At 37.4% G+C, this 27,408-nt stretch overlaps 2 protein-coding genes across 2 annotated transcripts; one reads left to right on the forward strand and one right to left on the reverse strand.

Moving 5' to 3' along the window:
- Nucleotides 1-457: 457 nt before the first annotated feature.
- azin1b (antizyme inhibitor 1b) lies at nt 458-8,813 on the reverse strand. Its single transcript, XM_028460606.1, has 11 exons — nt 8,637-8,813; nt 6,702-6,845; nt 6,195-6,392; nt 5,896-6,069; nt 5,553-5,725; nt 5,177-5,390; nt 5,015-5,089; nt 3,803-3,968; nt 3,588-3,697; nt 2,081-2,298; nt 458-1,998 (listed from the first exon to the last, which is right to left on the reverse strand). The coding sequence occupies exons 3-11, from the start codon at nt 6,294-6,296 to the stop codon at nt 1,923-1,925; spliced, it is 1,308 nt and encodes a 435-aa protein (XP_028316407.1). The 5' UTR covers nt 6,297-6,392; nt 6,702-6,845; nt 8,637-8,813; the 3' UTR covers nt 458-1,922.
- A 4,097-nt stretch (nt 8,814-12,910) lies between these two features.
- atp6v1c1b (ATPase H+ transporting V1 subunit C1b) lies at nt 12,911-26,441 on the forward strand. The gene is made up of 13 exons (XM_028460607.1): nt 12,911-13,071; nt 16,153-16,333; nt 16,421-16,488; nt 17,351-17,436; nt 17,545-17,639; nt 18,222-18,313; nt 18,735-18,833; nt 19,998-20,066; nt 20,328-20,420; nt 24,818-24,911; nt 25,026-25,123; nt 25,228-25,351; nt 26,321-26,441. Exons 2-13 carry the CDS (start codon nt 16,202-16,204, stop codon nt 26,417-26,419), a joined length of 1,149 nt encoding a protein of 382 aa, XP_028316408.1. The 5' UTR covers nt 12,911-13,071; nt 16,153-16,201; the 3' UTR covers nt 26,420-26,441.
- Nucleotides 26,442-27,408: the final 967 nt, after the last annotated feature.

The raw sequence follows: 27,408 nt of genomic DNA on the forward strand, positions 1-27,408 counted from the left end.
ACATAGTTTATGTATGATTTACAAGTCGTGTGAAAGTACAAACTTGGGAACATATCTTAAGTTAAAAATTGCTTGTTTTAAAGTCTAAATTCTGCAGCCCACTTAAGATCAAATGGCTTCGTATTTGAATGAACTAAAATAAGCTTGACACCCCTTATTTAGATTCATGTTAAATGGAAAAAAAATTATAAAGATTTGGTCATGTATTCATCCAAACAAACAGACCATATGTTAAAAGCTTGTTTTCTATTAGCAAAAATGACAACCAATGAATCTATTAAATTTGTTTCCATGTGATCTGTCACTCACTGTCTGATCCCATGAGCTTTTATTTTGGTAAATAAACAATAATTGTTTATTTCCTAGTATGCACTGGTTGCTCAGCAAAGCTCAGTGATCATTTGTGGTAATTTACACCAGCTTCCGCCCTAAAAAAAAACCACACAAGCACAACATGTGATTTCAGTCAGAAATGTATTAAATTAATCACTTTCATTACTTTAACAAGCACATTTTACAGTCAAAAAACAGGCTATGGTCCATTAGTGCCTCAGACAAGCAGGTAATTAATACATTAGTCACTTGTGACACACTAGGGCAGGATTCTTTAAAAACTGCTGTTGTCAGGTCACCTTTATATTAAACAGGTAGCTGTACAAGAGCCTGTGCATAATATCCCTCATAACTTGAGAGGCATGATTAAAGATCAGTGACTTTATTTCAACATCTGCATTAGAGTTGGGCATGCGACTACAGCACTTTTCTATTCAAAGATACAGATGTGTTCAGCACACAGGCCAAATATGCTGCAGGGGAAAAAAAGCTGCTTTAGTGGATTTTAAGTTTGTAGGAGAACAAGGACCAGGCCTTCAAGTGGACACACTTCTATGGAGATCTGAAACACAGAACGCCCGTCTCAATTCACAGTCATGTTTATTATTCGCCCTACAAAAGATAGTTTTTTGTGCATTTTTCAACCATATTGACCTCCGTCGGATCGTAGTTGTAGTATGTCTCTTCATAGGCAAACTCTGTCTTGAGAAAATCTCCCAAAACAATCCCATCATGCCTTTCTTAGTGAGGGGAAACCACTGAGGTCACAAATGGCAAACAACACACACAATCCATGTAGCGTTAAAAAAAAAAATAAAAAAAAATCCACATCAACGTCTTCTTGTAGAACACTGTTTAGACGAGCCACAGCATTATGTCAGGGTGAAATACACTTAACGGTGGAGCTTTAAATAGAACCTGCGAATATTGGAATCCAATAAATAAAACATACCATGATGAACTGCAATAAGGAAATAGGTTACAATATTTCATCTTATCTATGCAAAGTGAACGGTCCGAAGCACAGAATCTACAGAAAACATTGAATTTTTCTTTAGACACTTCAAAAAAAAAAAAAAAAATCAACAGACATTGTGAGTTGGTGCTGAAGAGACACAGGATTTACACGACTGTCAACAAGTTATCAATAGACAACCTTTGATATAGGGATTTAAATCAATTTTACAATTTGTAAACAGAATCTTATTTTTTTTTTTTCAAACAAAAACTACCCCAAAAACGTCAGGGGACGCCATCTCCAATGAGTCATCCATTTTGTTGCATAATGTTATTTGAGCTGGAGTTCATTTAGCGGACACTTTGACTTCTTCACACACAGAGAGAGAGAGAGAGAGAGAGAGAGAGAAAGAGGAGGAAACAGGAAGGAGCTTCTGGGTCAAATTTAGACAACTGAGGTATCGCACAACCAACTTGATTCCATTTCAGGAAGAAATAATAGGACAATGTATTTTTTTCGAGTTGGCTGGAATGTTGACCACATTTCACCCCTTGTCCCAAATACCACGCTGACCTCTCCTCTCACATGGTGAAAGTAGAAGGAAGGAGGGATTTGTGACTCTGAACGGGGCTTATGCGCTGTACTGCAGCATGGAGAAATTCTTCATGGCACTATCCAGCCCTACGCCGGCCTCCTGCATTTCATACCTGAGAAAAACAGGACACGACAATCAGTTCTCTCTAAAAGTCTGACACTCTTGTCTGCATCTGTGTGGATTTTCCTACGAACCAGTCAGTGGTGGTCACGGTGTAGTAGACTGGCAGCTGGGGGGAGCCAGAGAGGGAGCTCAGCTCCTCTAAGCCACACAGGCCCATGTTGGAGAAGAGCAGCCAGTCTCCCACTATCAGCTCTGGTAACAAACAGCGCTCCACTACCTGGTCCAGCTGGTCGAGGGTGGGCCCCCACAGGCTGCTGGGATACACGGGCCCTTCAGCGCACAACGCACCCTGTGGAGAAAAAAAAAAAAACTCATTCAGAGTAGAGATCAACTGTTTTTATTTCGACTAATCACTGAAGTATCGCTAGTCTACCGATAGTTCACATTCCTGGGATCCACTGATCTAATTATTGGGTGAGCAATTAACAGGGTTGAGGTCAATTATAATTGTGTAATTGATAATGTATTACAATTACATCTTCAATTATCTGTTAAATTACAACTCAATTATGATTACGTTGACCAGCATTTTTTCCAATTACAACTAAAATTGTAATTATTTTTCTCCTGAAAGTCAATTAAAATTACATTCTCAATTACAATTAATGACAATTACTGAATCTGAAATAAAACATATAATCTTGTGTTAGCATCTCTTATAATAACAGTTCAGTATTGACGTAATTATAATTTAAATTGAAAAAAAAAAAAAAAACCTCTTGCTGTTGTAATTAAAACTGAATTGTAATTTGAGTCCAGATAATTGACTTTGTAATTGTAATTAGTATGGAAATTCTATAAAAACTGTCAATTTCAATTTAATCAAACGCAAAACTAGGGAACCATGTTACAGTTCTTCAGCTTACACATTACGTAGTCAATTATTAAATTATGTTTCATATCAATTTTTCCCACTACCTGTCACTTTTTCTGAGGATCATTTTACCATTTAAAAATATTTTAAATCTAGAGAGAAAAAAAGGCTCAGACGGCCACACCTAAAACATTAATGCCAATATTTACATTGATTAGGAATCCTAACATGGTAACCAAGAGATGAGAAACAAATTGGATGATAGATTGTGTATATTACTGCTGATTTAACACATGGGTCAAAACTGAACCGTTATCATAAGAGATGCTAACAGAAAGCTAACACAAGAGTATACGTTTTATGGGGTTATTCATTTCAGACTCAGTAATTGTGATTCACTGTAATTGAGAATGTAATTTTAATTGACTTTCAGGAGAAAAACAATAATTTAAATTTTTGTTGTAGTGTCATAAAATTCAGGTCAACGTAATCATAATTGAGTTGTAATTGAACATAGGTAATTGAAGATATGATTGTAATTAAAAATAGTAATTGACCCCAACCCTAGAGCAATATGACGGATGACAATTAAGATTTGGGGTAAATATATCTTAGACGCCATGGTCTGATTGATGTATATCATATTTGTTGCACTGAAAAACAAGGTGAGTCTAACCTGGCCTCCTCCTTTATCTGGAGCTGCAATCACATGCTCCATTCACTCCTCACACTGTGTCCATTCTTATGAGATGAATCCTACTAACCTTGTGCACTGACGGGGTAGTGATCGAGTTTCCCAGCAGCTTGCGGCTAAATGGGCCATAAACACCTTCATTCATGTAGTACAGGAACTCAGTTTCTTCATTGTTCTCGCCTGTGTATAAACAAACAGCAACCGTGTCAGGAAACAAAGAAGCAATCTCTACCTAAATGCAACAATACAGCCAGTTACACACTTTTACACAATTACGCAACATACCTTCAGCAAGACTGGCCCAAGGGCGGGGCACCACTTTCTTGCCGATCACATTGACAGCCAGGCTGAAGGCTGAGGCCACGTAGAAACTGCCGGGCTGAGCCAACACTTGCACACCAGACAGCCGAGGGAAGTAAGCATCCAAGAGTGGCCGGATCACAGACTCCACCTGCAAACAACATGTCACATGTATAATTTAACTCACTCGCTATAGTTGCATGATGTTTTTGAATTCAGAAGTAGTTATTCAAAATTAAATTGTTCTGCTTGATGTTTACAGGGAAATAGTAATTCCCGAATTGAGGTTTAAATGGAAAACCGGTTTAATTGGCTTTATTTAATTCCGCTTTAGGTCTGGGGGTTGGGAAGGCTCTGATTCGACAGGAGGAGAATGTGACGTATCACGTCTATCGGGGAAAAACACACAAACATTTTATTGTCGGCTGTAACACAGAACACCACACGAGAACTGTTTTCACTTTTATTTTGATTGTAGTTTTGAAGCAGCAGCTCAACAATAACACACAGTTTCAGTTTGGACCGCGGAGCAGAAGGGAGATAGGAACTAATCACTGGGAAATAAATCCCAGTAAAACTCTGGAAAACAATCACCAGGAATAAATAGTTGCTTCCCAGTAAAGATAGTAGCTCTAACAACTGGTACAATGATAAACTGGTGATATTACAGCCTTTACATGCAGTACGAGAACGTATTTACTTTGCCTCTGGGTCCTAGTGCCAGCCGTCTGGTGAAGCCTGTTCCGTTTACCGAGGTCCGTGTAAAAGTCTGCATGTTTATGCTTCCGTCCATCCACTCTTCATAATAACCATGTATTCTGAGGCTCTAATTAAATACTCTCGGCTGGGGTCCAGGCGGCCATCCTGGATTATGTCATCATTGCAGTCAATCGCGCATGCGCAGAACGACTGGAATTAATTTAAAGGGGAATTAAGTGTTTACAAGAAAGAGGAATTATCTAATTCAGAATCAAAATCGGAATAAACCAGCCACCTAATTCGGATTTAAGTTTAATTCGGAATTAAATTAGCATTAGGGATTAAGTGTTTACAAAGTCATTTTAAAGAGGAATTAACTTTTATTCTCCTTAAAGAGGAATTAAAGCTCCCATGTAAATGTGGCTAATGATAGCATGTGCACTCATTGGATTGAAAAAATAATTTGTTCAAAATAAATGCTGACGTATATACATGTACCTGTTTGAGCTGAAACTCGGAGCCAGTAAATCCACCACCGATGTCCAGGATGTTCATGTTAAAGCCCAGGTCCACCTGGCGTGAAACAGAAGCATTAGCAACATCACTGCTGCAACACCCAGAAAATCAATGTCATTGAGACAATATTTAAACAGTACTCACCCCCATGTCAAACACGCAGCGAGCATCTGACAGCGCGTGGGTGTAGGCCTGTTGCACATCTGGACAGGAGCTGGGGATGTAAAAAGAAACTCCCACCACCTGAACACCGAGCTCCATCGCCGTTTCCAGCAAGTGGCGACAGCTCTTCAGAGAGGAGCCGAAGGGCATGCTGGTCTCAGCCGCGTGGGCCTCAGTGGTCAACTGCAGCAGCAACCTTAGAGCAGAAAAGTGACCATCAAACAGGGCACTGTATGTAGAGGTTTACTAAATCAAGTCTGTAACTAAATTCAGTGAAGCTTCTTTTTTAATCTAAAACAGTAAATCATTATTCCTCAAAGTGTAGAAAAAAAAAGAAGAAAATTATTGGCTTGTTTACTTTGCATTGGGGTGCAGGCGGGCAATCTTGGACAACTCTGCCTCGTTTTCACAAACAACATGCTGGATGTTGTTCTTGGCAGCATGTTTGATGTGAGCGAGTTGCTTAAAACCACCGGATAAAATGATGTTTTCTACGGGCACGCCATGGTCCAGCACCAAGTTCACTTCAGTCTGGAGGCAAGAGTACACACGTGTAAAAATAAGTGTGTTGCATAAATCGATAGGACAATAGCAGTAGTAATCAGTGAAGTGCTTGTAACGTAACTGCCTTGATAAGAGGATCTAATATTGTGTAATACATGGAAAACCCAAAATGTGATTTGGCTGAAGTGGAAACTCACCTTGTTGGCACAAACAAAGCTGAGGCCCAAAGAGGCCAACACCTCAATGACAGCTGGACTGCAGTTAGATTTGACTGGGTAGTAAGGTTGCAGCCGTGGCACGATACTCAGCCAGGATGTGTGCTGTCGCATCAGGGCACCGAGGTCACCCACCACAAATGCACTCTTTTCCACCTGGAGGAAATGCAGAAGCAAAAGACTCATTCGGACAACATGTATATTATTTGTCAATTCAGACACAATTTAAAGTTGTCATCAGGAACCTCATTGTGACCCCAAGTCCCGAGGGTTAAACTGACCACTGTCTGTTCACAGATGTGTCCATCAATGACATCTTCCAGGGTCACTCCTCCCTCCAGGAGTTCAATGATGTAACTGGGTTTGTCAGTGAGTCCTTTCATCTCAACCGTATTCTGCTAAAGCGACAATCATAAAGGATAGATCAACGAGTAGAGGGGTCACGACTGAGCCAATGGGTCCTGCTGGTATGCAACAAACTGCAAGAGAGGACAGAAGAAAATGCGAGCATTAGGACCAACACAGTACTTCCATACAACTAGAGAGTAAAACAGTCATTGAACCAATCTAAAGAGGTCACAAACCCAAACAAAGTGCAATAATGACCAATAAAACACATCAACACTGTATGTGAGGAATAAAAGGTAAATATTAAACAGCAAATATGTAAATGTTTCAGCCTAGCTGTTCAGAAATCGCAGTGAGCTCCGACAAAGTTATAAAATATATAGTACACGTAACAAAGTGTCGTTGTGACCTTAGAAGTTAAACAGAAAAGGACTACTAACATGGACAAGTCAGGAGATGGACCTGTCCCGCTATCAGCTAGGATCCCAAGGTGGCTCAGCGTTGAAGTCGAAGTGCTCCCGGTAAAGGGCCGCCCCTAGGCCCTCTGGGTAACGCTCATACACCTGTACAGAGACAGGGGAGCCCTGAAAGAAAAACACACACAAACATTAGATATGAGAAAAAAAAGCACAAAGACCATCCATATGAGGATTGTATGATTATAACAATATATATTCCACTTTTGCAGTTTGACTGGTTTGTGGTTAGGGCTGGGCGATATGGACCAAAACTCATTTCTTGATATATTTTTCTCAAAATGGCAATAAACAATATAAATCTTGATACTTTCAACTAAATAAAGTATTACTACAATTCAGGGTTTTATTTGCCAATGCAAAATGCCACACAGGCACATTTATGAGCAAACAGTTGCACAATATTTGGGCCACTTTATGCTTTTTCTGCTGTATGGGACAGCACGTGAGAGTGAATTCTGTAGTGTGGCTGCTGTAGGGGAAGGTCTGGGTTAGGACGCACTCACCAATCCATCTAACTGTGCTTTTCATGCTGTTCTGAGACGTAGTGAAAGCAGTGAAAGCAGCAACTTCTAAAACAAGTATTTTATTACAAAATGAGCTATATAAAAACAACGCATATATATCCAATCCAATTTATTTATATAGCACATTTAAACAACAAAAACGTTTCCAAAGTGCTGCACATATGGGCGATATTGTAATTTTCTATATTCTGTAAATAACTGCACCCCAGAGGGACTTTAGTAAAAACAAACATAAAAGCAAAATCAATATTTTTTAACAACGATCTTAGTTTGCAGATTTGAACTTTTAAGCCTTTAATTTACCATATTCATGTGATGAAAATACATTAAATCTGTCTGTCTGACTTTATCTGTAAACTATTCCACTGCAGCTGTCCCCCTGGTGCACCAATTTCTAATCCTGTGTCTATCCTGGTCAATTCCCCTCACCTCAGAACAAATACATTGCAGCAGCTATAACTGCTGCCTTATAACCCTGCTTTGTTCTCACACATCTCACCTAAACCCATTCCAACACGTCTACATCAAGCTATAGGACTTTCCTACACACTGTTGCTGTAAATAGTGAACTCAATGAATTTAATTTCACACACACACACACTTCCTGTACATATGCATATACACACTTGTTAACTTTCTCATTCAGCATTCCTGCACTTAAGGTAATAAATGCCTTTCATCAGATAGTAAAGGACAGTGGACTTTGCCTTAGTTACTTAGGACACAAAACGTCACATCAACTAAACTCGTTAAAACACCTAAAAATTAATTTATATAATTGAGTAATGTTAAACGAAAATTGGTTATAGTGTGCAACTAAATAATAATATTTTTTTTCTTCTTTTTTTAAAAAAAGTGTGTTTTCTGTCGGTACAGATCAAACGGTAAATGGCTGAGGAACACGCGCATGCGCAGTAAGGCCAACAACAACTTGACAAATGACAAATCATTGAAATGCGTCACGGAAACGCGAAGCCTGAAATTTAAAACGCTGCGTTCATAGCGGTATTTTGTCTGTTTTGTCTTGTGTGTCTGTTGTTGTGACTGAAACCGACATGGAGATTAAATAGTGTGCTTATAGATGTGTAACAGCTCGAGAGCCGCTGACGGTGGGCTCACAGACGGCGGTCCGTCGATGGACGACTATCTAGGTTAGCAATGAATTTAGCAAAAAAAAAAAAACACTAAACATCAACACAACGCGATGTGTTAAAACATCACAAACATCATATTTGTAAGTCAGGCGTTGGACTCAAATCTAACGTGAACACAGAGTTCAATGAATCGGTCTGTGTGCGCCAAGGCAGAAAGAGCAGCCCGCCATGTTACGTCGGCGCGGTGAATCCAGCTAGCTTTAAACGACTGTACTTACGTGAGATAACGGCCAGAAGGTTTTGGAAAATCGTCTTCTCTTTTTCGGCGGAATTTTTAAAGAGTAGTGGGCACAAAGACGAAAGAAATGGAGAGGGCTGTTTTGGCCATATGTTAGGGTAAAGACGGCACGTTGGCTGGGGACGGTGTTCTCTCTCTCTGTGGTGGGTGGAGATCTAATGAGGCAGGCAAGACAGGGGGAGGTCATCACCGACCGCTGGGCGGGGCTAGACGTTCGGTTCGACCAATCACCGCTCAGCTCTTTTCAGAAGGCACCAAATAAGTGTTTCCGAAGGGAACGAGCGTGCGATGTTTATTCACGTTACATAACCGTAGACTTTCCAAAGAAGGCTGGTCAATGAGTCCAGGACCACCGTGGTCCACTGTTAATGATCAGTCCATCACCAGCCCCAGCAGACTCAGTGCAGACAGGGTGCGAGACTGTGCTTCACAACTAGACAGAAAAGTTTTAATATTTCAAATTAACTATGACGAAAACTGGATAAAAGACCACCAAGTTGTTGGTAGAATTTCCAGCGGGAAAGATATTAATGTTCTCCTCATGCCGGACCCTACTGCGCAGACTCTGGTTTGCAAAATGAAAGCGCGCATAGGCGCTGTATTTTGGCCAGTGTTGGGAGGAACTAGTTATTTTTTGTAATATATTACGGTAATATATTCATTTTTGAAGTAACTCAGTAGTGTAACTCATTACGAAAGTGGTAAAATATTACTAGTTACAATTAAAGTAACTCGTGTTACATGCATATTTAATTCAAGTGCATATTTGCTTTATTTTCTCACTGTTTGCAATTATTTGAGTAAAAAAAGATGATCATTATAGTTAAATATAACTTATGCCGAACAAAAAAAAAAAGAGCTTTCTGCTCCTGAATCAGCAGAAGTATTTGAAACAAAACTTAGACCGACGTTAATCGAACACTATCAGTGTGATATTATTAGTGTTCTGGACCAAAAGTAACTCAAAGTAGTGTAACTCAGTTACATTTTTAAAAAAGTCTATACTTGAATAGAATAGAATAGAATAGAATACGCCTTTATTAATCCCCAGAGGGGAAATTCTCATTTGCAGCAACACAATATAAGAGCAGAAAGTAAGAACAAAAATAAATACTAACTAAGGATAATAGTGCAAAATGTAAGATTGTAGGTCATATACATTAGAAGAAGAAAAAAAAACAACAGCAGAAAAAAACACCACAAATGTGCAAATTAAATGAAAAATGTGCAAACTAAAAATATCTGAATAAAAGGGTAGCCATTTGTCCAACCTCTTTCAATCCCTTAATAGCCATTTGTCCAACCTCTTTCAATCCCTTAATAAGTGACAGTTATGAAAAGTGCTGTGATTTAAACATACATTCTGCACATCTTGATTGTTTTTTCAAATTTAACTCATTTCAGAGTTAAAATGCTAAATCTGTACAAATATTTAGATGATCATCTATATGGCATGGTATTCTATGAATCATTGCAGAAAAACAAAAGCAATACAATTTCTTACCTTGTAATTTTAAAGCTGTTCCTTCATCTTCTGTGCTCCTTGTGTTGTCACATGCGGGTCATGAAAGAATAAAGTTTGGGTGCTTACTGAAGAGCCCAGCCTTTTACCAATTAGGACAAATTTCTTTTTTTTTTCCACAACCCAAATTGAGAGGAAAAAATTAATTTGACCAAATTCCTTTTATGAACCATGTGGTACAATTCAGTTCTAAAACCACTAAGTTTAGAGCGTAAAAGCCTGCAGTGACCTCATAGTCGTATGACTTTAGTGCTGTCTTTTCCTGTGTGTGTGTGTGTGTGTGCACATGTGCATGCAAAAGTGTATATCTCTTATATATTGTCATACACTTCCATGGACACTGTACTTACAAAACAGGATGGCGTGCAAATACCATAAATAATATACCAGATGTGGCACTCCAGCTTTAAAATTGATCAATCTTAATTCTATTTAAGGACCGAACCATTTTTTTTTGATCCATGCTTTACAGTCATGCAATTGGCCTGGAGGCACACAATACATAAATAGCAACTCAACTTACATTCCTTTTTTTTTTTGAACCCTTATGTCCGGTGCGCGGAGGATATCAGCAAATTGGATTTTGTGCTAAAATTCCACAAAGTTCAAATTAAAAGCCTGCATGTCCTCAGGGGGGTAGTTAAATTTTAAGACAGGAATAAAAGATATAAACAAACAAGCGCAGGGATAATCAATTTGATATTCATAAGAAACAAAAAATGAAATCTTTTGAGAAGTTGGCAAGATGGCTTGAGGCTGTTATAGAGGAAACAACTAATTTGTCCATGTATTTTGATGTCATTTATGTCAGGGGTTCTCATCTGGTCTCACCCTGGGCCCACATTTTTCCACGGTCATTAAATCACAACACACTTTCAATCAATTAAATTAAATTTTTCAAGAATAGCTGTTGAAAACGTATGCATATTTATATATATAATATTTTTTTAAACATAAATTTATATATTTTTCCTTGCAACATGCATTTCACAGCATGCTTGTCAAAAGAAACCCAAGTCCAACATGAGAGATGTTAAGTATTTGTTCATTTTTGACCAGCTGTCCACGACCCACCCAGTACAGGTCTGCCACCCACATTTGGGTCCCGACCCACCAGTTGAGAATTGCTGATTTATGTGGTTAAGGATGAGGTTACAACAGTGCCAAACATCAATTTACAGTGGGGATTACCAACATTTAATTGTGTTCAACTATGCAATAGTAGATAATTAGGGGGATAGACATGCTTTAGCTATGAACAGTCATTAAAAATGATTTGTTCTTATCAGTTTCATGGTATCAACCCATAGTGGCTGTAATTCATAAGGGATAAGCCTGGTTATTTGTATTGCTCACATTTTAAATCCTTTTGCAATTAATTATCTAAATCAAAACATAGATTAAACTAACTACATAAACATTATTAGTTATGGTTAGTTTACACTCTTTATTTTACAGACGTAGCCATTCTCAAAACCTTTGAATCTATACACTCAGCATCAGCTAATTACCAACTGTGCAATTATTGGGCAATCTGCTTTTTATCTTTCTGTTGCTAAAGGACAAAAAGGGCCTTTTCCAGCATATGTATACACTCAGTCCAATGCAGACAAACGAGCACAAGTTTTTCAAATTCAAGAATCCAATAAACTTAATTTGCTTTTTTAAATTTTGTTTTATTGATATATTTATATACTTTTTCTCGAGTATCAAACTAAAACAAAAAAACAAAACAACAAAAAACAAAAGGGCTCAAAATACAAAACAAGTAATTATTATTTCATTCGCGAAGTTAGCTCCTTATATTCATTTATTTGCGGTAAATACAAGTCCATGCACATTTTTATTGCTGCTGCACTTTTTTTTTATTGAAAAAGTTTTTTTGTTGATTGATTTTCTTTTTCTTTCTTTTTTTTTGATTGAATAATAAAGACAAAAATCTACCTCCATAGTGAAAAGCAATTTGGAACTCACATTTTGAAAAAAGCTTGGTTATGCCCCTTTCAATTTTGTATATCTAATAAAATCAGGGAAGTACATTTCAACATTTTACATAACATTTATCCCTGTTATTCATTTCCAAATATGCTGATAAGAGTGATAAATGCACTTTTTGGATTAATGAAGCTGAAGCTATTTTACTTTTTTTTTTTTTACCACTGCCCCTATATATATTATTATTCTGGAATATTAAAGAAGTTGTATGTTTTTGTTACTTTTTTAAAAGTTATTATATGTATTACTTAAAAAACAAATAAATAAATAAAAATAATTGGAGTAAATCAGTCATCATTCCATTTCAAAAATATAGTTGTATATTGTCACTATTTTGATGCTTTTTGCTGTTGTAAGAATAAGGGATTAAGTCTTGATATATACTTTATATTCACACAGGAAGCTTACAAAGAGGGGAGAACATTTGTTGAAGTTACATTTGTTAATGTAGAATTAATCATGTAAAATGAACATGTTTACAATGAAATCAACTTCTTTCTTTCTTATGTTCAAAGTACATAATGATACATTTATAAATATTGTGAATATCATTAATCCTGCGTTTTAAGTAATTTTCCATTTGAGCCCAGAAACCAATTGAATGAATACAGTAATAAAATAAATGTGTAAGTGTAAATGTGTAATCTATATGTCTAAAAATCTGGAGAAATACAAATTGGTATGTTTGTGTTACTTTTCCAGGGGCTCACGTGACGTCTTACTACGCAGCGGCCTTCCGCGCAGGCGCAGAGCGACTCCTGGTCAGCTGACAGAGATGCGTTGCTGAAGGACCTCTGGAGTCAAACAGCAGCTGATATCTGCGCTATGTATGGGAAGCTGCTGGCGTCCTGCTGAATTTACGCCGTGTGTCCGATCACTGAAGCTGTCAAACTCACCGGTGAGTGACCCACCCACCCACCGCACCGAGCGGAGAAGTCGTGACGCCGTCTATCCGCTGTGATAAACAGGCTGCTTTTCCGTAAGCTAGCACTGAGCCTAAGCACACTGCTGGTAGTCCGTCATTTGATGTTTACTGGGACGATAACCCACCAATCCATGGCTAGTGTTTTTATTTCACGTTCTCATTTGACGGTTTATTAAGTAAAGTCAATTTAGTATTCACCTTGTGCTACAAACTGATCATATGACAGTCAATCAGCAGACTGGGAGACCCGTATGTTTGCTGCTGCTGCTGCATCATCTGCTTTTAGAACCTGTGGCTACTGTGAGGAAGTTCATGACTCAGAAACACAATGTAACAAAATGAAAGAGGAATGACAGAAAAAAAAAAAACACACAAGAAAGAAGGAAACTAAAAATAGGAAGTTAGGGAGACCAATGCATCCATAACAGTCCAATAAAACACCTAAAGATGAATATTAATTCTACATAGGGCTGGGCGATATGGACCAAAACGATATACAATATAAATCTTGATATTTTTAATTTAAAGAAAGTCTCACCAGAAAGACAATTCTGCGTTAAATTTGCTAATGCAAAAATGCCACACAGGCACATTTTCTTGTGTTATTAATAAACCGCAGCACAATGTGTGCCACTTTTTAGTCTTTTTCTCCTCTCAGGGACAGCACGTGTGAGTGAGTTCTGTAGTGTGGCTTGTTTAAGGGAAGGTCTGGGTTAGGACGCACTCAGAAATCCATCTAACTGTGCTTTTCATGATGTTATGAGAAGTAACAAAAGCAGCGACTCCTAAAATTTGTATATTTATACAAAATAAGCTATAAGATATTTATATATAGATTAGGGATGTCCCTATACAACTTTTTCCCACTACCGATATGACACCAATATTGCAGCCTGGTGTATCGTCCGATACCGATATTGATTTGATACTATATCAGCACAGATCATACTAGGGGTGGGTACCTCACGATACACGATACAAAGCTCACGATAACGATTATCGATATATTGGTCAGAAATCAATCTACGATAATCTATGACATAACAAGAAAAGAAAAAATTAAGTGAAAAAATACAATTTACCAATACAACATACCAATGTAAATGAATAAGTATCTCCAATAGTGCTTTCTGTAAACAAAAAATAGGGTCTTTCTTACCAGTGACACCAGTATAGTGCAATATTCCAGTAAACAATATATTGGTTCCTTCAACAAACAGTGACAAAGGTTTTGTGAAGACGTACTTGCACATTTTAGTGAAAAAGCAGAAAAGGTTTTGAAAAAGTATCTAAGTATACTTTTTTTTTTTTTTTTTAAATAAAACAAAAAAATCGATACTTAGCAGGAGCGTATTGATAATCGATCATGCGAAAATATATCGCCATATGGAGATATCGTCACACTCCTAGATCATACATACTTTTATTACTTATTTTGTAGTGTGGAATGTTAGAAAAGACTTGATCAAGTGATGTTATTCAAACAGAGAACAATAGTCAACAACAGTAGGTTACTTTGTTGGAATGTGAACCACATTTCTATGGATAGAAGTGCTGGAGCGGAACATTTTATATCGGTGATTTTAGATGCAGTCCGATATAATCCGATATTCGTTTTCTGGCTGATATCGTACCGATATCAATATCGGATTGGGACACCTCTAATATCGATATAGGCGATACATATATTGTAATTTTTCATATCGCCAAAATAATAAACTCGATATATATTGAATCTCAATATATTACCCAGCCCTAATTCTACTATAAATCTAAGTTACAATAAATGTAAGTTAAACTGGTGCAACACATGCAAGTCTGTAAAAAGGTCAAAGATCAGTTCCTATAAACACAGGACCAGTTCAATCCAGTTCAACCTTATTAATATAGCGCAAATTACAACAAAAGTCATCTGGAAGTGCTATCAAAATATAAAATTTGTAAGAAAAAAGAAAAAACAACAACAAACCCACATGAACAAGAATCAGCGACTAGACCAGTGCATCTATTCAATTGCGCACAAGCAGACGGTTTAGTAACTTTAATTATAATTTTTTGCAGATACTAATCCTTTATTATACAATATTCAAACATCTGCGAAATAATGAGTTTCTCACCCGTGGCATTGTGTACTAACCCTGAGTAGATATCACAGGTGCAAGTGTTTCTGTTTATTGTTTGTTAAATATTGTTGACACTTATTTATCTAAGGTGGGCTGTTTAGTCCAGTGTTTTTCAGCCTTTTTTGTGCCATGCTACATCTTTTCATTGAGAAAAACCCAAAGGCACACAACCAACCAAAGGTGTCAAAAAATAAAATAAAATAAAAATTAAGCTTTATAGCCTATATTAACAATATACACACTGTGTCTTTAATAGGAATCAAATAAACACACAAAATGTTTTTAATAGGAATCAAATGAACAACAACTACGTGTATTATGACTTTTCATATTTCATTTTTAAATAAAAAGTGCAATTAACAATATGCAGTAATTTTTATCAAAGTGTATTGAATACAAATCAAACTAAAAGCAGACATTTTTTTTAAATGTTCATGTTATATGTACTGTCCCTACTTAAATAAAATAAATCTTCATATAATACACAAGTATACTGCAGTCTGTCTGTGTGCTTTTGGGACATGGAGAGAGGCTCATGGCAGCACAATGGCATATTTGCAGACAATAACTACTTAGTTTAACAAAAAATGTATATATTTTAGAACAATTAGATGAAATTTCCCACGGCACAGTGGTTGAAAAACTTTGGTTTAGTCAATGATGTGTTTCCAGATTAGCGTCAATAAATGAGTTTCCGATACCAAGCAGCTCATCAGCCTCACATCATCAAGTGCAATTGCAAACATCTGATAACCGCCTCCAAAACAGTGGCGTCAGATTCTGTGTTGTTGTTATTCAAATCTTAGTGGTCATTATGCTCTTCATCAACATGTTTTTTTTCCCAAATTTCTATGAAATATTACGCCTGCATGGTAATCCATTCATTTATAAATAAATATCAATGAATATTCTCCTGTTGTTTTGCTCACAGTGACTTCTTTCCATTCCTGCCGACGAGGACAAACACTCAGCGAACAGCCATGACAGAATTCTGGTTGATCTCGGCTCCTGGGGAGAAGACGTGTCAGCAGACTTGGGACAAGCTGATGGTGGCCACCACACGCACCAACAACCTCTCTGCTAACAACAAGTTCAACATCCCTGACCTGAAGGTGAGGCTCCTCCTGCTGACACAGCAAAGGTTGTATACGTGCACCAGACTGGCCCAGTGTTGGTCATTGGTTTCCTCTGTCACACAGGTCGGGACGTTAGACGTCTTGGTGGGTTTGTCTGATGAGCTGGCAAAACTGGACACCTTTGTGGAAGGGTAAAGACTTTCTATCTCTATTTATTTATAAGTGGGACTAATACCGACTATTTAGAGCTTTTTACTTGTGGAACACATTTCCTAGGGACCTGAAAGACAGACGCATATTTAAAAATGCTTAAAATCATATTTTTACCAATCTTAATGTATATATCATGTCTTTTTTAATTTATTTTTTGGTGTAATAAAAATGTGTCTTGATGTACCTTTTTATGTGACGTTTCTGTATATTTTCAGCTGTCTTTAATTATATGTACTAAAATATGGTTTCCCAAACTTTATTGCCCCATGTACCCCTTAACCTTTTATTTTCTTATCACAAATACCCCTTAGCTCATGTTATACATTATTTAATTGTGTCTGCAGACTCATTGAAACTCTTTCCTGCGTCTCGTCCAACATTAACCTTAAATTTAGGCCTTTTTAATCATTTATTTCTGATGTTTTGCACGTTTTAGAATTTGAACTTCACCTATTGACCTTTTGCTGTATTTTAAAGAGTTAAATTATTATTGGTGGATGAGAAAAAAGTCTGTGTGCATGTAATAAAACAAAAAACTATAATGTTAAAAAATAAACTGACAAATGTTTCTGTGTACCCTCTGAGAGGTGTACGCGTACCCCAGTTTGGGAACCACTGTACTAGAGTTTTGACTTTTTTATGGCTAATGGGGATCCGATGAACAAATGACAAAATTAACTATCTGTCAGTCAGGGATGGCCCAAAACTACAAACGTATACAGTTTTCATAGAAGTGTACAATAAATGTATTATGATGTTTCATAAATTCTAAAAACATTTAACAAAAGCCACTCCCCTTATTGAGTTAACCCTTTTGTTTCTGCTCTTCTATATCCTCAGCGTGGTGAAAAAGGTGGCCCAGTACATGGCAGATGTTTTGGAGGACAGCCGAGACAAAGTGCAGGAGAATCTCCTGGCTAACGGAGGTGATCACGTCAAACGGCGTCACAAAAATGAACAGATATAATGAAAAAAAAACCCCAATTCAAATGCTTACGACTGGTGGCTTTTGTTTTGCTTTGTGCTGGATACAGTTGACCTGGTCACGTACATCACCAGATTTCAGTGGGACATGGCGAAATATCCCATCAAACAGTCACTGAAAAACATCTCTGAGATCATCTCCAAGGTAACCTCCTTCGTCATTTGAATATTTGACGTTAGGGTTTCAAAGGGGCGGAGCATTCCCGGTAAATTTCCACAATTTTGGGGAGTATTCAAAAATATAAATTTTTCATGAGAATTTATAGTAATTTTAAATAACTGATGCTGATATTTTAGATGACTCCCAAGTATATATATAACATTCATGTTAGGGTACAACCTTCAATTTGGTAAATTCTCAATTATCCCCCCATTAATTCCCATGGAAATGTCAAATTTGGACAATTCTGCAACCCTAGTTTTAATTGTATTTTTGGAGGCTAATATTTTGTTTTGGATATGATACAATCATTTAAAATGACTCCCAATTTCCAGGTAATTCTAATAAGTAGTTGCCATGAAAAGTTTATACTTTTGAATTTTCCAAAAATTCTCGAGTTTAGGTTTGTGTAGAATTTTACCGGGACTTTCCCACCCCTTTGCATCTTTTATTACTGCTACTACTGACCTTTGACCTCCTACATGATACAGCAGTGGCTGCTTTAAAAAGCTCTTCACATTTAAAGAATGAATTCATGTCATTTCACCTTCTTCGCTTGATTTCCAGCAAGCGTCCCAGATAGACAACGACCTGAAAGCCAGAGCTTCAGCTTACAACAACCTGAAGGGGAACCTGCAGAATCTGGAGCGGAAGAACGCGTGAGTATTATGAACAACTTCAATTCATGTTAAATCCTTTAGAAATGTACTATTTATCATGACCTGTTTGTCAAATCAAACACTAACTATTTAATTACATCTTAATTTGGCTAATATGATTAAAAAAAGAATACTGTATATTTAATATATGTTTTCTAGTTTCATTCTTTTGAGTTATTAACTGAGTGGTTGACATTGATAATATAAAGCTTGCAAATCTGTACATTTTTGGAAATACACTTAATTACAGTATATTGTTTATAGAAGAAAGACGATAGAGAATAATCCAAATGTATATCATGTCCCTTTGACTTTTTGAATTTACTTTATATATAAACAATCAAATACGCACTTGTGGGAATTATTTTCTTTTCCTTTCTTTCTTTATTTCTTTCTTTCTTTCTTTCTTTCTTTCTTTTAGGGGGAGTTTGTTAACCCGAAGTCTGGCTGAAATAGTGAGGAAAGAGGACTTTGTGTTGGACTCAGAATACCTGATCACCATGCTGGTGGTTGTTCCAAAGTAAGTACACATTAATGAGTGTGTGAATACAGTTATTAATTAGCACTTTATTATAGAGTAAATTTTTTTTTCTCTACTGCATATGATTGAGAGAGAGATTTTTTGTCATGTTGTTGATGTAATGATGATTTTACTGATGATTTTAATTGATTTTACTGATGATTTTAATTGTTCTTATTGATTTAAATGTTCTTATTGATTTTAAACAATTGAATGTTTTATCATGTAAAGCACATTGAGTTGCCTTGAGTATGAAATGCGCTATATAAATAAATTTGCCTTGCCTTGCCTTGCCTAAATTAATTTAAATTAATAGGGAATTAGTGGCACGCCCTCGTCACCTCTTACAAAGAACCGAGCAATATATCTGTACATTCATACAACCTGCACATGAATGCAGAAATATATGAAAAGTAGGGGTTTGTGCATTGTTGCCATGAATGTGACGATAAGATATGATTTGGCTGTCACGATACGACATATTTTTATACTAAATAATGTGATATACATTGTGATATATCGCTATAGCAGTATTTACAAATTTCACGGTATGAAATACAATTTATTTCATTTTTTTTTTAAACTTGTGTGAACAAGTAAATGGTGACTAACTCTAATTCAAGTACCAATATAAAAAAAGTGATATGTTCGGAAAAGTTTAACTTGTTTCTACAACTGATTCTGATTCTGTTAAGTTTTTTTTTTTTTAGTAACCACTTACATCTATAAAAGTGCCCAGCATGTTTTAGGAAAATAAAGTGCAATCAACTTCCAAGCTAAAATGCATTGAGGACTGAGGTAGTTTAACAAGATCTGATGTGGTTCACTGTGCTATGCATATTTTCATGCAATTAAATATTTTTGTTTTTTTTTTCTGATTAAAAAGGTCAATTTGGAAATTTTTTGGATCGATGCAATGATTGCTCGGTGAAATATCGCGACATACACCCGAATTGATTTTTTTCTTCCACCCTTAATCAAAACTGTTAATAAAATCTCTGAATAAAGGTTCCTTGTTTTAGGCGACACATCTTTACTAGTAACTTGCACTTTGTTTTAGCTTCCCTGGAACATTTTCCCCATGTTTTTATCCCAAATTGAAATGCTGATGCTAGTCCTTACACTCAGATGATGGTTAACACAATGCTTGCATTGGTTCATTAGGACTGGATATGTTGACTGGCAGAAGACGTATGAAACACTGGCAGAAATGGTTGTACCACGCTCCACGAAGTAAGTCCACACTTACAATGTAAAATAAAAAAAACCTGAAGTAGTCAGCAGGGATTTTATTGTTTGTAATTAACAAATGACAAGAATTTTAATAAAGAAGTGTGTAAATGACCAAAGACTTTTACGATTTAGAGATTAATGTTGTTTAATGTGGATCCATAAAATATTCAAAGAAGGAGAATGGGAAACTAGTAATGAACTAATGATGTGATCGTATGAATCCAGACAGTGTTTTTATCGGTTGTCTCGTTTCCTGCTCAGGCTGCTGTTTGAAGACAACGACAGTGGCCTCTTCAGTGTCACTCTCTTCAGGAAGGCTGTGGATGACTTCAAGCACAAGGCCCGGGAAAACAAGTTAGTCATTCCTCATCAGTTTTCAGGGATTCAACCCACTTTCATGGAAGATTAAAAATTGTAATCCGACTCGGGACTGACAACTAAGAGTAAAATAAATTTACTCAACATCAAATAGATGAACTGCATAAAAACAATTTATCTGTTAACAGATTTCATTCTCAATTTGTGCTGTTGTCATTCATGCATCCCTCGCTATGTTGTGGAGCAGTGTAATTTGACGGAAACAAAGCATAAAAAAACCTCCTAGACGAGAGAGTTGAACCGAACAAGTTGGAGACGCAGTCTGTATTCGTTTTTTAAAAGTATTGTTTGAACCAAAGTTTTGAAAAGTGTGGAATCACTTCACCTTTTAGAGAGTTTTTAAGTGTGGAAATGAATGAAACAACATAATATAGAGTAGACAAACATTTAGACCAGGGATGTATATTTATAAGGATTTAGCGAATCCGGTGCTTTATCAATTCCTGCTTATCGATCCGGTTTTTTATCGATTCTCAAATAGGCTGAAAAACAAGTCGTACATTAGTACAGAAAAGAATACATGGTTTATTAAAATAAATATCAGGTTTATTAATATAATTCCTAATTATTCACCACTGAAAATAAACGATGTTCAAATGAGTAAAATGAGTCAACAAGTCAAGTGGCTATTGGCTTAGGATAATAAATTAACCACATTTTTATCATGATCAACACCTGTCATAGATAGAATGTGCTTTACAGTAAAAAACAGTGTTTCACAAAACAGAATAAACAGTGATTTACAAAGATACAATGCAAGATAGTCCTTCAAAATAGGGAAAAAGAAAATACAATGTTAACACTAAGTTAATAAACGGTGATTAATAATAGCTTGTCTGTATAAAAGTGTCTTTAGCTGCATTTTAAAGGACTCAATGGAGGTAGTGCAGCGTAGAGAGTTGCTTAATTTTACCTGCTGTGCTAGTGCTAGCACTGGTGCTGCTAAGTGTGTCAAAGACACAGCATTGTTTAAGTATAATGCCATGTTGTGTGGCCAAATGTTTGGACATATTGGTTGTGTTACTGCCTTTGGCGCACAGACCCCTCTTACAGGAATTACAAGTGACGATCCCCGAGGTGTCGTCTTTTTTTGTGAAATGCAGCAGCTCTACTCTGCAGCAGCTTGTGTGTGTGACGTCATTGCGAGTGGGGTATGTTTCTTTACAGTGGCGGCGCAAAAAAGGTTTTTGTTAGCGATTCCAAAGAATCGTTTGACTAAGAACCGGTTCTTAAACAAAACCAGTTCACGATACGGATCCCTATAGACCAGGGGGTGCCCAATGCGTTGATTGCAGAGGCATTCTGTATAGATCTCGCACTTGGGCTGCAAGTCTTCATAAATGAAGGAGAACAGCACGGTCACATATAACAGAAATGAAAACTAACAATTCCACTTCTGACCTCAACTTGAGGGGGCGCTAGTGCACCAATCTGCTCATTTACAACCTCTAATAATAAGTAGAAGACGAGTTTGGAACCTGCCCCGTGTCGGAAAGAGGCGGTGATACCAACCGCTATTACACATCACGAAGAAGAAGAAGTAGAAGAAGACCCATTGTCAGCGGCCTTACGCATTTATTAGCAGCATCTTCAGACATACCTACGTGTGTGGAAGCCGTTGAAGTTCTTCTAAACAACAGAGTGAGCTACAAATACTGACACTCTCTGTGTGCTACTGACTAGCAGCACTAAATGTGGTTTTTATTGTGGGTCTGTGATGAAGTGAGCAGCTGTGTTTGGTGCTTCTGTGGATTTGAACTGTGAGATGATCTGAGATGCTGCTGTAAACAAACTGCTGACATCACACTTTCAGAGTTTTGTCCGTTTTTAAGTGTTACTGTTTCAATATTATTATTGTATTACAATATTATACATTTGTAACCCCCCACAAACACAGTAGATCGTGATGTGCTGTCTGTGGTAGAAGTAGCTCACGAGCCGAAAACTGTGTGCACTCCTGCTTTAGACCGCATCTTCCCTCAGGAAAACCACTTTATCAACGTAAGAATTTAGAGCAGAGGTGCAAATTAGTGCAGAGGCTCCTCTGTCAGCCATGTTTGTAAGACAGCAGTGAGTGCAGTTGTGTAGCGACGTTTCTGCCTGTTACACATCATACCTGGTTTCTTGCCACTAACTTGCACTCGAGGATATTATGACAGCAGGGAAGTGGTCCCCAAATGGCCGGTCGTTGGTCATAGTACCACTCAATGTAGCAGCAGACCCTCCAAACTGAGGCCTCTGATCCCTTGTCAACACATTACCATTTTTGTATTTTTCAGCATGCAAGGTTTTTAGTTTAGTATTTTTCTGATTTTTCCTGCATATGGAGTTAGCAGTGTTTCATGTTCAGGTTGAAATTAGTTACAGTGAAAATAGGTCAAACCAGGGGTCACCAACCTTTCTGAAACTGTGAGCTACTTCATAGGTACTGCATAGTCTGACGAGCTACCAGTGAGAAAAGCACTTCTTAAATTACTTTTTCACTTTATTTAGATGGTAAGATAATAAGGAAGGCTAGCAGTGACTTAAAAAGGTAGCAAATGTTAAAGTTTCAACATGAAACTCTTTATTTCTCTTGTTTTGTGCATTTGTTTCATTTTAATAAAAATATTTCTTATATATATATATATATAATATTATATATAACATACTACTGACCATACACCAGATCTGCAACACTTGATCAGCAGAATTTAACTTTACTAAGTTCATGGTCCATGCGGGCTATCCGGGTGCCCGCGGGCACCGTGTTGGTGACCCCTGGGTCAATCAATAGTAAGCAAGTTTTTAGGGGTTTTTTAGCACAAAAAAGGTTTATCATTAAATGTATTTCTATTCATTGGAGATGTAAGTTAGTTATAGATGGATGTTACAAGGCTGCATATCATTTTGGGGTCTATTCTCCCATCTTAGCTTGAGAGTTTTTTTGCGCACCTGCAATTACGCGCTTCTTTCCTACGCGTATTCTCTGTCCAGGCTGCTGACACGCCCACAGGAGCCAAAAAGACGCGTATGTGTGAATGAAGGCGGGCTGAAGGAAAAGAGGAGTTTGGGCTGTCTGGAAATCACAGAACATCGAGTTTTCCCACCGCTTGTAAATGTCATTGAAATTCCTAAAAATGATAAAGTTCACTTTTAATTTGAAATGCCGTCGGTGATAAACAATGTAACAGATTGATTTGATCAGATCATTGATCAGATTATTACAGTGTGACTGAGTCACAGTTAAAATCTCTTTCCTTGATTAGTGCTTCATCAGCATCATTGTCTTCATAATCATCATCATCATCATCATCGCTGTAAAGCTTGACTGAGTTAGATGCTGGAGATATAAGGAAATAACGCGGCCGCAGAGCGTCCTGCTTTAATACAGAGGGATGTTTGCAGTGAAACAGAACTATTGGCTTCCTTAATACCCAGTTTTAAATATCAATTGTTGAAAGTGACCTGAGCTGAACCTCATTAAAATATGTGTGGGAACAGTTTCTGGTCCATCCTCATCTGCATATGACAGCTTGTTTCACTCTGTAGTGGATCAAACTGTGACTTTATACATAGTATGAAAATAGTTGAATCACTGTGACCAACGTGGACAGAAGTCTGCGTCTGTCAGAGTTTTATTTATTCGCGCAGCAGCAGCTGAGTGATCACAGCTGCTGCTGCGTGACGCACAAATCCGTGTGGCTTCAAATGTAACTAAGTCCATATTTCTAGTACAACATAATGTTTCACCTTATCGAGGCGCTGCACATATTCCAAGGTTAGAAGCGCGTAGGAGAAAAAGGACTCACGCACACTGTAGAATGCGCATAAAGCCAGATTTGAATGGGAACACCCACATTTCAGGGCTGCTCCACCCACATTGCGTAACTGGGATGAAGAACTGTCTTAAGTACAGGGGGAGAATAGCACACAGCCAAAAACAGCGCCGCTGCGCAGGCTTTTGGGACTTACGCACATGGGAGAATAGAGCCCTTTGTAATTTCAATAAATGTTTTTTGCAAATTACAAATAAAAACTAGATTAATTAATTGATGGAACATCAGCACTGATTATTTAATGCAGAAAAAAAGCAGCTTTTTGCTGTTAGGCATTTATGTGCCACTCGTGATCCCCTCTTCTCCAGATATATAAATGCTAGTTATGATGGCTCCTAGCTGAAGTAGGCTCCTGTGTTTTGATTGATCCTGTGTTTGTCGGCTCTTCCCATCCTCTCAAATTAGCATCACAGAAGGCTCTAGCTCCACGGGCCTGTTATTTATCATACTTTCAAGAGGCGGGCGGTAGAAGTAGGTGCTTGTGTGTGCACTTGCTCATCTGTGGGTGTGCAGTTATAGGTAATTTTCAGCTCTGTGGTGTCTGTCTCATCCCAGGTTCACTGTGCGTGATTTCCAGTACAATGAAGAGGAAATGAAGGCAGACAAAGAGGAGATGACACGTTTGTCAACTGATAAGAAGAAACAGTTTGTACGCATCCTATTTTCCTCACACACTTGAAAAAACGATACAATGCTATGTGTTTGCCTGATATTTTTAGGCTGATATTACGCGAATCATCGAAACTCTCTTTGTTCAATGCAGGGACCTTTAGTTCGGTGGCTGAAGGTGAATTTCAGCGAGGCCTTCATCGCCTGGATTCACATCAAAGCTCTGCGTGTGTTTGTGGAGTCAGTATTAAGGTGAGACCTTAAGAGAAGTGGTCATAAGTAAAATAAATCATCTCAAGTCTTTTTGTCAGACTAGTTTCCTACTGATGACTTTTGGTTTGTTTTTTAATTTCTAGGTATGGGCTGCCTGTCAACTTCCAGGCTATGTTGCTTCAGCCCAATAAAAAGAACATGAAGAAGCTGAGAGAGGTGCTGTATGACCTGTACAAACACCTGGACAGCAGCGCCGCCATCATTGATGTGAGTTATCTTACCTGAACTTTGCATACATTTTGATTACAGAAATAAAACCCACTTTTGCTGTTAATACAAAGACCTCAGAGGAGTGTCTAATGCAGGGGTTCTTAACTGGTGTCACCCTGGGACCCACGTTTTGCCACGGCCAATAAATCGCAGAATTCAACCAACCAAATTTAGTTTTTCATAAAAAGCTGTTGAAAACACACATACAGTATATAATTAAAAGATACATCCATATATTTTTCCTGTGCAACATCCATTTCACATCATGCCTGTCAAAAGAATAGTTTCTTTCAAAATAAAAGACAAGTCCAATATGAGACATTTATTTATTTTTGTCCAGCTGTCGGCGTCCCACCCAGTACAGGTCAGCGACCCACTTTTGGTTCCTGACCCACCAGTTGAGAATGTCTGGTCTAATGCACATGTCTCAAATCTAAGGCCCCGGGGCCAAATTCGGCCCAGTAGAACAACAAATGTGGCCAGCAGGAGAAAATTAAAATGACATAAAATAAACATGAACCATGGTGTAAATTGAAAAATAATTCAATTGTAGATATCTCATTCGCTCCAAATACACAGAATTCCAAGAAATTTCACAATATTTACACGACTCACAGTTTCTCTTTTTATCACATGAATTCAGTCATTTTTTATCTCAAATTGTGGAAAGGACTATTTATTTATTTGTTTTTTTAAGTCTTGCAATTTCTCACAAAATTCTTTTAAATTACCCTAAAATTTGTCACAAATAAAATAATTTTGATATGAAGACCCTGCAGGGACTCACATCTGTCTTTTATTGCATAGATGTTATCGGTGTCTTCCATCTGTTTAGATCATTTACATGTGGAAGTGCAAATTAAGACACATCTATGTTGAAAAAATCAGTTTTATGCTGGGCTATGCAAACATGGCTGTGATGCACTGTTTAAAGTCTGCCCCCCTCCCTCCTCCTCCCCCCTTTAGGCGTCTATGGACATCCCAGGACTGAACCTGAGCCAGCAGGAGTACTACCCATATGTTTACTACAAGATCGACTGCAACCTGCTGGATTTCAAAGTCTAAAACCATTATTGTCCACAGCAACGTCGTTGTTGTGTCACATGATCACATTCACAAGCTTGAATTTATCATCCCTGTGTTTCCCCTTCTCGTCCCTTCTTTGTGTTTTGTCCCTGATACATTCCTCTATCATCTGTTGTTAAATGTCATTATTTCGTCTTATGTTTCTTACATTTTTCATTGCTTTTTTTTTTTTTTTGCTTCACAATAATGTAAGTAAACAAGTTGAACATCTCTCATGAAATCAGACCCTTGTCTTCATCCTACTTTGTTCAAAGTAACATGAGAATTACATGTGTGTGTAAAGAGGAGAGGATAACTGTGTGGTAAATATCGTATTTATTTTAAAGCCTCTAAAGATTCGTGAATGTGTTTTGTTTTTTGTTTTTCTGTTTTTGACGGTGACGTGTTTTTAGCTCCATGTTAGGAATGCGTGTTCACATGTAGGTGTTGACCCTTGTTTTCCTTCCTTGAGCTGTAATCCTGTGAAACACTGGAACTGGTCATTTCATGGTACCAAAACGCAAAGTGTTTTCTGATTTCTGTACAATATGCAGTTGGAGATGAAGAGAAATATGATAAATAAAGTGTATACGTGGAAATACTGTATTGGCAGTATAACGAAAAAGTGAACCACCTATTTAAATTAAATGTATTAAATGCAGCTGTATGTGAGAGATGCTCAGCATTGGCTTCTTTTGTCGGTTTTTCCTGAATAAAGTAAAAATGCATGTTTACACACCCACAATGTGTGAGTGTTAATGAAATGGTCAAAGAATGGTAGCGGAAGAGCATAATGTTGAATGCAGTGAATTATTGAGAACAATTTTTTTTTTTACCCCGCAAAAATACAAACAGCAGGCTTAACGTTCATTTGGACTCTGAGGAGACATCACATGACCTCTGGTTAGCAGTTTAACAAAGTTATTTGTTCATCCAAAAGCACAACTGAGTAGACCCGGTTTAAGTAAATAAACTCTAATCTTGACCAC

This window comes from Gouania willdenowi, chromosome 11, assembly GCF_900634775.1.
Source record: "Gouania willdenowi chromosome 11, fGouWil2.1, whole genome shotgun sequence".
Taxonomy (NCBI): Eukaryota; Metazoa; Chordata; class Actinopteri; order Blenniiformes; family Gobiesocidae; genus Gouania; species Gouania willdenowi.